The sequence below is a fragment of the Acinonyx jubatus genome, chromosome A1 (genome assembly GCF_027475565.1).
Source record: "Acinonyx jubatus isolate Ajub_Pintada_27869175 chromosome A1, VMU_Ajub_asm_v1.0, whole genome shotgun sequence".
In the NCBI taxonomy this organism is placed as follows: Eukaryota; Metazoa; Chordata; class Mammalia; order Carnivora; family Felidae; genus Acinonyx; species Acinonyx jubatus.
Genome location: NC_069380.1, coordinates 75630808 through 75644412, shown reverse-complemented (window position 1 = coordinate 75644412; position 13605 = coordinate 75630808). Strand labels below are relative to the sequence as shown.

The following is a 13605-nucleotide window of genomic DNA, read 5'->3' as shown; positions in this document are numbered from 1 at the left end:
CACCTTGGGGAGGCGTGAGTGTGTCCCGGAGACTAGTTAAGGAGAAGGTCCCGCGGCCGGGCCAGCGACACTTTCAGGGAACGCCCGCAGCGAGGTGCGGAGGGTGCGGGGCCAGGACCCATCGTCGGCCGCCCCGCTGGCGCCCCGTCCCCAGGAGTCGTTTGCATCCCTGGCCCCCGTTGACTTTGGTCGGGCCTGAGCTGACGTTAGGTACCGAAGTCAGGTGTGAAACACACCGCTCGGACGGCTGCTGGGGGCAGCGAAGGGATGCGCGTACAGGGTGTGAGCCGGACCCGCAGAGGGCACACTCCGTGTAAAACACGGAGACCCGCGGGAAAAGCCTTCCATTCCGCAGGGAAAGTTTCGCCCTCGACGTTGTCTCTCTGTTGAAGTTAGAATGCTTGCCCGGCAAATGAAGGCGCGTGCTGGGCGCGGGGACAGGTGGCCCCGTGCTGTCCCCTCTCCCCTCTCTACCATCCCGAACAGCGTCCCCACCCCGCCGCTTGAGGGGCGCCGGTGCAAGCGTCAGGGCCGGGTCTTTGGCGGGCCCGGCTGCGCTCCTCTTGCGCCACCGCCCGGAGCCGGAGGCGGGGCTCACCTGTCAGCCGGCGCCCCGCCTCGCGGCGCCCAATGTCGGGCGGGGGTGGATGACGGACGGGTCGGCCGCCCAACCGGCGCGCGGCTGCCGGGCCGCAGGCCAATGGGCTGCGCGGCGCGGGGCGGGGCCCCGCGTTTATAGTGCTCTGACAGCGCGCCGGCCGCGCTGACTCTCCTCGGCGGGGACGGCGGCGCCGGCGGGAGCTAGGAGCCGCGCGCACAGCGGTCCCGGCGCCCTCCCCGCACACAAAGGCCCGCGCGCGTCCGGCGCCCGCAGCGGGGACCGAGGCCCTCCTGCTTGCTCCGCGGGCCGGGAGCCGCGAAGACCGAGGAGGCTCCCGCGCGCCCGCAGGCGCCTCTCGCCGCTCTGCGCTCCGGGACATGGAACCGCGCCGACGCGGCGCCCGCGCGCTCGGGCCGCTGCCCACCCCCCTGGATCTATAGTGCGAGGCGGCCCGCTCGGAGCGCAGCGTCCGCCGCCAGCGCGAGTCGTCTCTCCGCCTTTGTGTCCCGGCCGCGCGCCCTCCCTGCCGCCCCGCGCCCGGCACCCTGGAGCCACACGGGAGCCTGCCGTCCGAGCTGCGTCCGGCGCGGCGCCCCGGAGCCCCGAGCCCGCCGCGCCGCCGCGCCCCGCGCGTGCGCTCCCGCCCCGCGCCCTGAGGGCCCCGAGCGGAGCGCCCCCCGACCTCGGCGACGCCTGGAGCTGCTCGGCGCGCCCCGGAGCTGCCTGCCGTCTCCCCCTTGTGTGCCCCGAGGATTGGGGCTCCGGCCTGCGCCCATTCCCTCCGTCGTCCGGAGTGCGCGGAGCTGGGAGCGGCTTGGCCATGGCCGCGAGGAGGGACTCCGTGTGGAAGTACTGCTGGGGAGTTTTGATGGTTTTATGCAGAACTGCCATTTCCAGGTCGATAGTTTTAGAGCCCATCTATTGGAATTCCTCGAACTCCAAGTAAGTGGCGTCCGCGATTCCCCCCCTCGGTCCCCGCCTGGGGGTTCGCCGCGTTGCGCCGTTCCGGGCGGGAGGAAGGGCTGAGCCGCGGAGCCTCGGAGCCTGTGTCTGGAACCCCGGTTCCCCGCACCCCAAGTTCCCTGGCCCCCACCCTCGCCACATTTTACTTGGTGGAACTCTTCGTTCGGCTTTCCAGCCGGAGCTCTGGTTCTAAGGGGCGCCCTCCCCGCCTTCCTTCCCCCATGAGCTCCCGGGGGTTGGGGGGGGTGTGCTAAAAAGCCCTCGGCGGCTAGGCTGTCACGTCCGGGAAAGTATCCGATGGCGGTACCTGACCCTCACTTCTTTTCGAGGACGGAGAACATGGCCACAAACCGGGCTGGCCGGCGCGCAGGCGCTGGCGGGCTGCGGGGAGAGGAGGGGATGCTGCGCTCTCCGGGAGCGCCGGAGCGCGGTCAGATCCCCGCAGGCAGGCGGCGGCGATGAGCCCGGGCCGGAGGAGCGCGCCCCCGGGGACGGAGCCTGCGGTCCCTCGCCGCCCTCTGCGCCCCGGAGCCCGCGCGCCTCGGCCCCCCGCCGCCTGCCCGAGGGTGCGCGGGGAGCTCGCCAGCTCCACCGGAGAACTCGGGCGGCGAGCCCTCTCCTCCCCGCCGGGGAGACGGGCCTTAGGCTTCTCCCGGAGAGCTCTCTGCACGTCGGCTTCTCCCTCCGTTGCTAAACCAGCGGCCCCGAACTCTACGCGGTCCTGTTAGTTGACTTGAATTTAAGGGCGCTTTCTGCAAAAGCTTAAGGCCCTGCCCAGTCGACACGGCCCCTGAAGCCTTGGCGCTTGGGAAGCCTGTGTAGAAATGGGGTCCTTGGATCCGACTTGGTTTTATCAAGCAGTGTAGCTAGGAGAAAGCTAGGTCTCGTGAAGATTAACTTTCAGTGGGAGCTACCAGCATACGACACATTTAGAATTTAGAAAAGGCGATTTTTCCCTAAATATACGCGGCGGTGACTCCTAGTTAGTTACCTGTACATTCAGTTCTGCGTATTAGCTCCTCCTTGGGATACATTTCGAATCAGATCCAGAAATGTCTTACAGAATCATGGGATTTTAGCCTTGGGAAACTTGGGGAAAGTGTGGAAACATTGGCCGGTTCCTGGAGTAAGCCTTTGAGATCAGAAGGAAAACCAATGGCCTAATTGAAGACAGGCAAGTTGGCCATGGGTTTAGGAGTAAAGAGAAGAGGGATTGATTTACAAACCACATTTTAATTAAAGAATTGCATCCACTCTTTTAAAAGTGATAAATTTCAAATCTGCCAACATGTTTACCAAGAGTTCCCCATTACAAAGGCAAGAAACGTCACAGCGATAAATCGGATTAAACACATTCTTGCCTGATGCTAGATGGCACTTTGCAACACTGCTCCCCGTTAAAAGTTACTCCGTGCGGGCCCCTTCCATCCGCCTGGTCTTGTAGGGACTGCTGTTTTCCCCTAACATAAGATTTGTATTTGTTGAGAAAGTAGTCGCGGTGACATCTTCGCGCAGATCCGGAGTGGTGAGGCAGCGGGTGGTGCGGGGAGGCGCCGGGCTCAGCCCCGCGTGCAGCAGCCGGCGTCCGGGCCAGGCGGTCCGGGAGCCGGGGCTGGGCGAGCAGGGAAGAGGCCAGCCAGTGTTCGCTTTGCGCCTACAGAGGTCACTCTTCCACGCGCAATGCTGCCGGCGCCAGCCCTCACCTCTTCCCCCGGGCTGTCTGCTCCGCTCCACTTTGCACTTTCACTGACGGTTTGTTTGGGGAGGCTGCTTCCCCTCCCCCGCTCCCCTCCACCAGGATTTAATATTTACATTTAAATCTCGTCGGAAGAAACTCCCATTAAGCCGTCCATTGCTCAGCTCAGTATCCGTGTGTCTCCGTGTTTACTCCTTGGTGTGTATCCCGGAGGAAGATTAGAAATAACCTTCTTGGAAAAAAATGTAGAACCATGATTGTTCCCCATCATGGACATCAATATCTTCTTTTCCTGCTGTATTTGGGGTGGGGGCAGGCGACTGGTATTTTACCCACCGTCCGGATGATGAGGATTACTGTTTTTCTGTGCTTTGGCCACAGATGTGGAGACCTGCTGGAGGCCTGCATTTTGGAGAAGCCTGCCTCCCTGCCCTGATGAGGTTTCTGTTGGCTATGACGGCTCCGGTCCTTAAGAGTAGAATTTCTTTTAAAATTGTCATGATAATGCCTTGCCTGGAGGACTGGATAATTTGTCCCTGGAAAAGGTCTACTTAAGAAAGTATGCAACTGTGAATGCTAGCTTGAGAGGTCAGAAAGATTTCTTCCTGGAGGAATGATATGAAAGAGCCTTTTCTCAGTTGGAGAATGAATAAAAACCCCTCGTGCCAAGGGGTTGCTTTATTTGGGGAAGTTGCGTATTTATTTCCAGGGAAAAGTTTCAGTCAGTAGATGCGATGTGGCAGGAAGGTAATCAAATGCATGGAAGTTTCACATCAGTTCCTATGAACTGTGGAACAATTCATTTGTAATGAAGCAGCCATCAGTAATTAGATTTGTTTCATTCGGAGGTCAGCTTTTTTAGCAGGTGGTCGACATAGGGAGCGTGAGCAGCTGTTTGGATGCAGGGTCCAGAAAATCCTTTGTAAGTTCACTGTCTCCATAACTACTTGAATCACACTGTCTGCTGCTCCCATTCCCGAGAGTTTATACAGCAATCAAAAGAAGTTATGTATGCTGAAACATTAGCGGCGGCCCTGCGAGGTGGGTCACCCACATCTCAGGCACAGGCGCTGGTAGGCTTGCCTCAGTTTTTGCCCATCAGGTTGTTTCAGCCTCTCCACCACCCCCACCCCCCACCCCAACTCGGCAGAGAATAGCAAAGCCTAGCTTTCATTTCCAATTAACATTTCAGCAGAACAGCTTTAAGGAGCGTGATGTTTTTGCCAGAATCAAATAGTTGCCTCTTCTAAAAGGATGCCCACGTCAGAGGCAAGGCTGTATTGGTGTGGCATTCTACAATGAATTGCACTGACTTTGTTGAAGATTTCAGCCGAGCATTAATTTCTTTTGGCTAGGGGGACTGTTCCCTGTGCACTATATACTGGTTAGTTAGCAAAGCATTTTTCTTTTCCCATGTCATTTTTCCCTGCAGAATGCTGAATTCCTGGTATTGATTGACTTGATACAAAAGAATGGCTGGATAATATCCAGATAACCTATGATACGTGGGCCCCACCACAGTCAGGCTCTGAATAAATACGGACCTGTCAGAGATTGATAAAATAAACTACAAAGGATAGTGCTGTTTAAACAGTCCATTCAATACCATATATAAGCCAGCCTGCCTTCCATTGTGTCTGAAATTCTTATTTTTGTAGATAAACAAATGCACATTCAACACGGATTGAATAGCCCCTTGAACTATGCTCCACAGTTTGCGTTTGGGTTAATCTTGTCGGTTTTAATATAGAGAGAAAAAAGCACAAAACACCAGGGGTGAAATTGTTAGTGCTTTACCATCCACATTCCTCACGTTTTGTCAGGATGATAAACTATAGGTAATGGACTGTCGTTGTTCCACAGGACAACTGAGCCAGGGCGAGCACAAAGACGGAGCTAAAGCGATATCTCACCACATGCCTGGTCGCCTCCTTTTCAGGCGAGAAGAGAATTTATTTGGGAATCGTGTGTCTAGGGACTGCACTTTTTAACCTCGCCAATTACAGCTTCAAGCCTCAGAAACGGGAGCTGGAGGTTAAGATGATTTGTTAAGCACTCGGTTCTAAATCTTTCACAAAGCGTAGCTGTTGACACTTGTCCTATGGATGTAAAGAAATGCAAATGACTGCAAATTTCCCGAACGTTTCAGAGTCCTGGGCAGAAGGAGAAGGACAGGTGGATTAGCCACCATCCCCCGCACCGGCTGAAAACTATAGATGGGCATGGTTTCTCCATGTGGAGTTGGCTGAAGAGTCATCGGTGCATTTCGATTACTTATTGTAAAACCTCTTGTCTGTAAATTTCCTGAGAGAAATCCTTTGCTTGGTGGATCAGTGCAGTAATTATCCTCAGAGGGACACTGCAGCAGCGGGTGCAAGTCAATCCCTGCCACCTTGCCTTCCCCTGAAACGCTTTGGGTGGCTCGCAGGAGGCTGAGGGTGACATCTACCTTAGTGTGATGTTTCCCAGAGCGTCTGCCTAATGGGGACGATCTGAGATCCCAGCATGACTGCAGCCATGCGTCATAGGAATGGGAGTGGCAGGGAAAGGAAATACAGACTGTGGACCCTCGGCAAAAAAGGATGTTGTTGTTGTTGTTGTTGTTGTTGTTGTTGTTGTTGGAAGGATATTTCCTTACCGTCTTATGAAAACTTTATTCTTAAACCGTTCCTTCACAAAGTAGACAAAAAGCAGGGCTCTTGTAAGAAAAATAGTGATGAAAATGGCACTTCTGTCTGTCTAATCTCTGCTTTCGTTGGCTGCTGACATAAAGGGCCTGTTTTTCAGGTCACTTATCATACATCTACATAGATTTGCTTATGAGCTCAGCCTTTGTGCAGCGAAGGAGAGCCTTAAATAGGAGTGTTCAACTGTTTAAAATATTTTGATTAAAATATGCAGAACCCATAGAGCTATAAGCTTCTAGGCAGGAATTAGCTCTTTCAGGGAAGAGCTCCCCCCTCCCCAACCTTTTTTTTTTTTTTTTTTTTTTAGGGATGGGATTAGAATGGGGCTGGGAGAGGGATAGAAGAAAAGCGAAGAGAAGGATGGCGAAGGGGACAGTGTTCCGAACAGCTTGGGAAAACTCCTGTGGCTTCATTGTCTCTGTAAAGCCAGAGAATACAAAGACATAAGGAACTCAGTCCTTCTCCCATGATGGAAAATGTAAACCGTTGACACGGCCCCCTGTTTAACTTGTTTAATTCTTGTTTTAAATTCAGTGCTATGCTAGCCGTGTGAACTCTGAAGATTTCTTCAGTAATCCATTTTGTAGTTCCGAATCAAAAACAAAGTGAAAGGGTCTGACACAATTTGCTTTTATTTTTAGGCAAATCAACCCTGGTCATAGTTAATAAGGGGATTACAACCCAGACTAGGTCTTTACAGATGTAATGTAAATCAAGGGCAGAGTATAAAGAAACTGATCCCTTTTGATTGAAGTATGGTAAAAAGGCATAGAGAAACCAGCGGCAGTAATCTGATTGTATGGCAATAAAACCACCATTTTCTGTCTTTCAGATAAAAATAATGTGGTAAATCCATGCAGTTCATAAGATGTAAAGGCAGATAAAGGGTGAAGCCATGGCAACATATAGATTAGCTTGATGTTGGAAATGACACGTCCCTGAAAAGGGTGTCGAAGCGCAGGCCCTTGCTCCAGGCTGTTGGCTATTATGTGAGAACCACACAGACTTGGAAACTCGGATTAGAAAGTATGAAAGCCCTACTTGTGGCCCGGGATGGTTCAAGCAGCAAAGAAAAGCTGCTCAGTTCTTGCTCATTGATGGTGGATAATATGGCCAAGGTAGATTTCATTGGCCGCCCTTTTTCCTAGCGGTTGAGATACGGGGCTGATTAAAACTTCGGATCAGCGCCGCGGTGAAAGCCTGCAAGATTTTCCCTTTTAACTCCTGGCCTGACAGCGGCGGCCATTCTGTAGGATTAACTGCCCTTGGCGGTCCTTGCCTACATCTGTTTGGGCTTGAGGCAGGGCCATGCTGGGAAGGCTCAGAAACCAGAGGGGAAGGTAAGGCTGGCGCTACCCACAAAGAAAGGGAGACCTTTGGATTGTAGCCATGTTTCAGACCCGGTGCCACATCCCCCTGCATGGGAGAAGCAAAGGTAAACTTTCCATATTGTCCCTCTCCCTCAGCCAGAGAGCTCTCCTCCAAGGTTGGTCCTTCCCACCCTGGAAAAGAATATGTAATACAATAAGTACCAGGGTGGGGGGCGTTTTCATTCAAATCAGCAGTAATCCAATAGGACCAAACCAATGGGCTCTATCTAGAGGATGTTTTACTCATGGATGTGAGTTTTCACCTTAGAGTTGAATGGGATGGTTGCCTTCACCTAGGGATAGGATTGTAAAGTGTTAGCGCTGCTCCGCTTGAAAGTTAAAAACAAACACAAAAAGAATCGCTGTGCTGTAGGGTCTTACTGTCTTCTGTCTTGAACAATCTTGGGAGTAAACTGGACTTTTGTTTTTGCCTTCCACACTTTCCATTTTAGTCCTTAAACAAAACACAAAACCATGATTGGGTTACAAGCGGAGTGACATCCACCAGTCGGGTTGGGCCAGAGAGGAAATATTTGCTTTATTGCCTCCTGTTTGGCATTTTAGAAGAGTCTCAGCATTTCTTTAGGAGAGTCTGAACCCTTAAGACGTTGACAATCCCAAAAGCTACAAACACCCCCAGTGCCTTTCTTGATGGAGTGGATGAAGAGGGTTCCATGCTGTTCCCTTTAACAGCAACATGGGGCCCTTCTAGACTAACTCCTCCTGTGAGCGTCTGAGATCTGCATCAAATCTTAAATACTCTATTCCAGACCCATTGGGTCGATTTGGTTCCTAATGCTCAGCCGACCCGACCCTCTGCTTGGCGCTGGGATTTGTCGCCTGTTTGTTCTGGTCATTACTATGTAGCTTTCATAGGTCACAAACAATTTAAAAATTATTGCACCTGCACTCGCCCAGGTCCAGTGCCTGCGGACTTTACCTTCCTTTCCAGTCTAATTCAGTAATCCATATCAAAAGATCCTTTGCACTTGTCTAGATTCGCCAAAGAGAAGGGACACCCCCTAATTTACAAGCTGGTCACATCCAAGCACCTTGCATTCTACGTTTGACAATGATTGCTAATGGCCCATTCAGCTAAAGTATTTGCTTGTTAACAGGGAACAGAGCATGATAAATGTCCAGCAAGCTTGCGGCCTCCTTCAGCTTTTCATATGCAGACTGGTGCATATTTATGGCAGGCAAATGACAAAAGGAGAAGCTGAATTGCCCTGGCCTCGGGCTTTCTGCTAGGAACTGGGGGTTAAAGTGATTACATGGAACCGGGGAGCCCTGCCTCTGTCCGCTGACCGACATGTGGTGCGTTCAGGCCGCTCCTTCTACCTGCATGAGCGTATTTCAGCAATCCTAGAGATAAGGATGGTTGGATCTGGTGTGCTGGTGAAAAAAAGGAGGTGATCAGTTATGACACGTTTTCCACGCACGCTGAGTGCCAGGTGAACCTCTTCCTGCTGCTCCTGCAGAGAATTGGCAGGGCCTCTTTATTTTCCTTTTTCCTGTATAAACTCAAACGTGTAATTCTAGTTCAAAGCATTTTGTGGCTGGTGAGTGCGTGCCTGCTGAATTAAAAAAAGGAACAAAAAAAAAAAACTGGTAGGAGAACACTCCATTAAGGAAAAACAAGCCCTTAGTAATTCTCTACCCAGAATATGAAGGGGGAAATGGCTGCAGTGAAGTATTAATAGTTTACTATGTTCTTTCTCCAAAAGCACGGGTAGGTAAAGGTTCCAAGAGCTCAGTGGCGGGCAGACGTTCAGGACGCTCGGAATGAACCACGGGTGAAGTGCTTTGCTTTGAAAGCTCTGGTTTCTCCAGTGCTATTGAGGCTTCGTGCTTTCTGTGTGAAACCATGGAATGGTCCAGTTTATTTTCCCAATGTAAGCTCATTTACGTCCAGTTTTAATTCCAGTCCTTGTAGAGGTCTTCCAGTACTTGCTGAGAGTGTACGGATTCCTCCCATGTCACCCCAGAATGATGAGTGCCACTCTTCATTGTTGACACCAGTAGAGGCAACGTGTTTGTATTGGAGGAAAGTGATGGTGGACGGGCCTTTGGCTTGGGTGGTACTTACAGGGTGTGTGCTTGTAATGCAACGCCCGTGCGTGTGTGTGTGTGTGTGTGTGTGTGTGTGTGTGTGTGTGTGTGTCAGTCAGGTGCAACACCCTGCTGTCTGCCCACTCTATTACTCCCCAGCCACACTCCCTTCAGGACGCCTCACCTCTGGCGTATCAGAGTTTCCAGCTTCTCTGCAGTCTGTATGGTTCCCACGGGTGACCTGAGGCACAGCGTGGTTCCACCACCTGATGAAATGCCTCTGAATCATGGTCCTTTGCTCTTTCCACTAGTTGAGCTGGCTCACAGTGGCCTGAAACATTTGCCTTGAGTCACAACTCTCTTACGAATGAGTGGGCCCAGGCCGGTCGTGTTCAGGGCCAGCTCAGAATGTAACTTCCCTGCCAAAGAAGTTAGAAAATGCCAGTTTTTATCTAACTACCAGAACTAAATTGGGGGTACATCTCAGATAAAAACAAGCTCTTGTTAGCCCCGAATTCCCCTTGTCTATAGGAAGGATCTTCCTTCCTATAGATGGATCTTCATTATAATGGACTAATAGAGCTTACAGATTCCCCTAGATGAGTGCCCTCTTTGTGACAGATCAGACATAATTTCTTTAAATCTTCTCTCCATAATCCCACAGCACTTTAGTTAAATACCTAGGGTATAGAAAACCTTATACACTGTGCTGTCATGATTCATACTGCAAGCCTTAATCCCCGTTAGGGCCCTCTCTATCCCTAAGAGGTGGGGGCAAGAGCTGTTTCATTTTGGCAGTCCCCCACCTACTACTAGCTAGCGGTGACATCCAATAAGAATTAGTCCGATGGCCAGACACAACCCAGATGTGTGTTTATGGCTGCTCGTGTTGTGCTGAAATGGCACCTATTACTAGAGATCTACCCTCCAGAGCAGTGGCCCTAGTGGCACACAGTCACCTGGAGGGCTTGTTAAAACAGGGTTTTGCTGGACCCCACCCCGGGAGTTCTACCATCCCAAGGTCTGGGCAGGGCTTGAAATTTACATTTCTTACCAGCTCTCAGCTGATGCTGATGCCACTCTGAGACCACACCTTGAGAACCACTGCCCTCAATCACCTTTTTTTTTTCTTTTTTTGGAAACAGCTCAACATTAGCTCATCATTTTCTAAGGTTGTTTTGGAATCTTCGAAGAAATCTGTGGGCCTGGCCTTGCTGGAGGCCATAGGGATCATCTCGGTCATCCCCAGTGGATAAAGCATTGATGTAGTCAACAGGCATTTGTTAACTCTGAGGCCCCGTTACTGATGAGAGAAAGGACTGTCTCTACCCTCAAGAGACTTAAATTCTGAGGCAAGGAGAGGGAAGCCGTGGTGGAGGTGTCGTCCCAGGAGGTCTCTGAAATACGCAGGAAGCAAGTCAGAGCAGTAACACCACAGCTCAGAGTGTGTGTGTCCGTCAAAGGTACATCCGTGAGCACCCACAGCACTTCATACATGTGAGCGTAGCTCAAAGACAGACCCTACAAATGAGGCAAATGGGGGGATGCCAACAGTGATTTCAGCTACCTTTCCTAATAGGACAATTAGCAGTGCCTCCTGGTTCAAGACGCATGTGATGGTAACAGAAAGGTTGGGCGATTTGATTTAGCAAAGACAACCAGGCAAGTGCTGTTTTCACCGAGTTAAGAGCTAAGAGTACATGCTTCGGAATCTGGCTGTTTGGGGCCGGTCCCAGTGCAGCTGTTTTTTTACTGTGTAACTAGGGGAGTAACCTCCGTGTCCCGTCTCTAAAATGGAGGCGGTAATCTAATAGTGCTGAATAAAAGAGTAATAAAATTGTGGTCAGGATTAAAAGAGCTTAGCTCTGTGCTTGGCACAATGAAGCCATAAATGTCAACTATTGTTAATAAAAACTAATTGAATATCTGTGCGCCTGGCTATGGTTTACTTTGCCTACCGTATACAAATGCAGAATACGTAAAAATGACATGTGAATAAAGATTACAAAATGCCATGTTCACCTTTCAAGGTTTGTTGTGTTGTATTGGGTTCACCTGCCAGACTTCTACTCATTCTTTAAGACTTTTTTGTTATATGAAGCACGTTATTTCCTCTCTACCGTAAAGTAGGCGCTCTCTCCTCTCTTCCCCGACCCCTGATGCTTTGTTGTAACATTTGTAACACTGAAGAAATCAGTTTCTCCACCATGGACTGAGCAGAGCCTGGGCTGAATCCGCTTTGTGGATCCTAGTACAGGATGGAGTAAGAGATCGTGTTGTTGAACACATACATGAATGCAACCTGTAGGGATGGGCAGAGGAATAGCATTTTTTGCATTAATGTTACATGTTACTTCTTTAGAAACCTACTCACTTGGTGGACACAGTTGGTGTTAACCACAGTGGTACAGAGCTCCTTCCATGTGCCAGATGCTACTCCAACAGCTGACAAATACTGACTCATTAAACCTTCACAGTAACTGTCTGAGGGAGGTGCTTTGATGACTCCTGTGATATCGGTGGGGAAACCAAGGCACATTAATTAACTCGCCCAAAGTCATATGGCTAATAAGTGGTACCGTCTGCGTTTGAACCTGGTTCCTCTGGTTCCTCTGCTTCCGGGACCCTTTCTCTTAATTCTCTGCCTCTCTCTCTCTCTCATGTGATGGCACTGAGTAATTAGAAATCGTGTAACTAAATTAAGCCTACGTTTACCAAAAACAGTGCATGCATGGTGGGTTTAAAAAAAAAAAGTTTGAGGTATAATCCTTTCCATGTCGATCTTGATTTATAACCTTTCCCATGATGGCTATTATAATTCTAAATGGATCCTTTGAATCTTTGATAACAAAGTCCTACCCAATGGAAACTAGACCGTTATGAAAGTATGTAATATTAATGCACTTATCGAGTACTGTTTCTTTGACTATTAACATTTCCTTTTAAAAATTTTAAATATTTGATCATTTCTTTGCTGGGAGAAGAGGTCGGCTTCCCGAGGAGGGCTGCATTTGGTAAGGTGCCGCGGGTGTGTGTCAGGCTAAGGAGATAGGATGACATCTTTTTTAGAGTCTAGTCACAATTAAATGCCATTTTATTTTGGATTTTGGGACCCGGGCCAGCTTCCAGCTTGTCAGAGCTGAGAAGACTCAAATCAAGTCCAGGCCTATTTCTACAGCAAACTGGGATTCTGGCTTCTTGCCTGTGGATCCATTCAGTATATCCCATCTGGCTTTTGATGTTCTGCGAGTTCGGAGCAGTTTGTTTTAGGAAGCCAGGCAGCCTGGGCCTCTCCTGCCTCCAGAAGGAGGTTCCTCAACTTCCCCAGGACCTGACCTCGGCGTCTGCTCACCTGCGGACCCCGCAGCCGGCTACAGGTCTCAGCCAGGCCAGAGTTCAGGGCCCAGGGCGTCCTCCTCGTTTGTCCGTGTCCCGTGTCCTTCGGTTTAACTCAGTCACACGGCCTGCTTGAATAGCTTAAGAGTATTGAATTCCTGTGCATTTTTGTGTTTTGGTGAAGCCGCATCCGAGCTGCTTGTGGCGACAGAGCAGGAAATGTATTGCGCACAGTTAGAGCAGGGCGCCGTGGACATTTTCATAAAATACCGTTCGGGGGGATCTGTGTGCAAGTCTCCAGCCGGTCAGGTTTGACTCCTGTGTGATGTCAGCAGGACCCACCTGCCCGCCGTGGGACCTGCTTTCCTCCTTCCCTCCCCCCTCCCCCACTCTGGGCTGTGTCCTGCCCAGTGCCCCCAGCACACCTGTTCCTGACCCTCCTCCGGAGCCCGGGAAGAAGGAAGGGCACAGGAGGCAGGCATTTAGGTGGTTGGTTGTAAAGCGATGGCACACAGCCTTGTAAGCTGTGTTGGCAGGCTTCTATCAGGAGAGAAGCGAGTTTTGTCTCTTCTTAAACCTTACTTATCCAAGTGTTCATTCTGAGCAGCCCACTCTGTGCAAGGCCATGGGGCTGGGCATCCCTCAGTAAACACAACAGGCTCACTCTCAGGGTCACACCCCAGCCTGAAGAGCAGGAATTGGACCCTCTTGGTGTGCCTCTTTCTTTTAGTGCCGTTTCCCCACCAAACGGGAGAGGTTTTTCATTCACCCATGAAACATGGGTGAATTGCTTTTCTAAATAGGCAAGATTCTTTGGAATTTAAAAAAAAAAAAAAAAAACTGTGATGATGGGGAAGAAAGAGATGGAAGGAAGAGACGCCCACACTCTAGACTGTGATG

The 13605-nt window shown here is 50.7% G+C and overlaps 1 protein-coding gene across 1 annotated transcript in view; it reads left to right on the top strand.

The window, feature by feature from the left end:
• The first annotated feature begins 773 nt into the window (after positions 1 to 773).
• The window catches only part of EFNB2 (ephrin B2), a 45589-nt gene continuing 32757 nt past the window's right edge, over positions 774 to 13605 (top strand). The window contains exon 1 of the mRNA XM_027065203.2: positions 774 to 1543. Within this exon, the coding sequence (XP_026921004.1) occupies positions 1422 to 1543 (122 nt within the window). The 5' untranslated portion in view covers positions 774 to 1421. The remainder of the gene's footprint in view (positions 1544 to 13605) is intronic.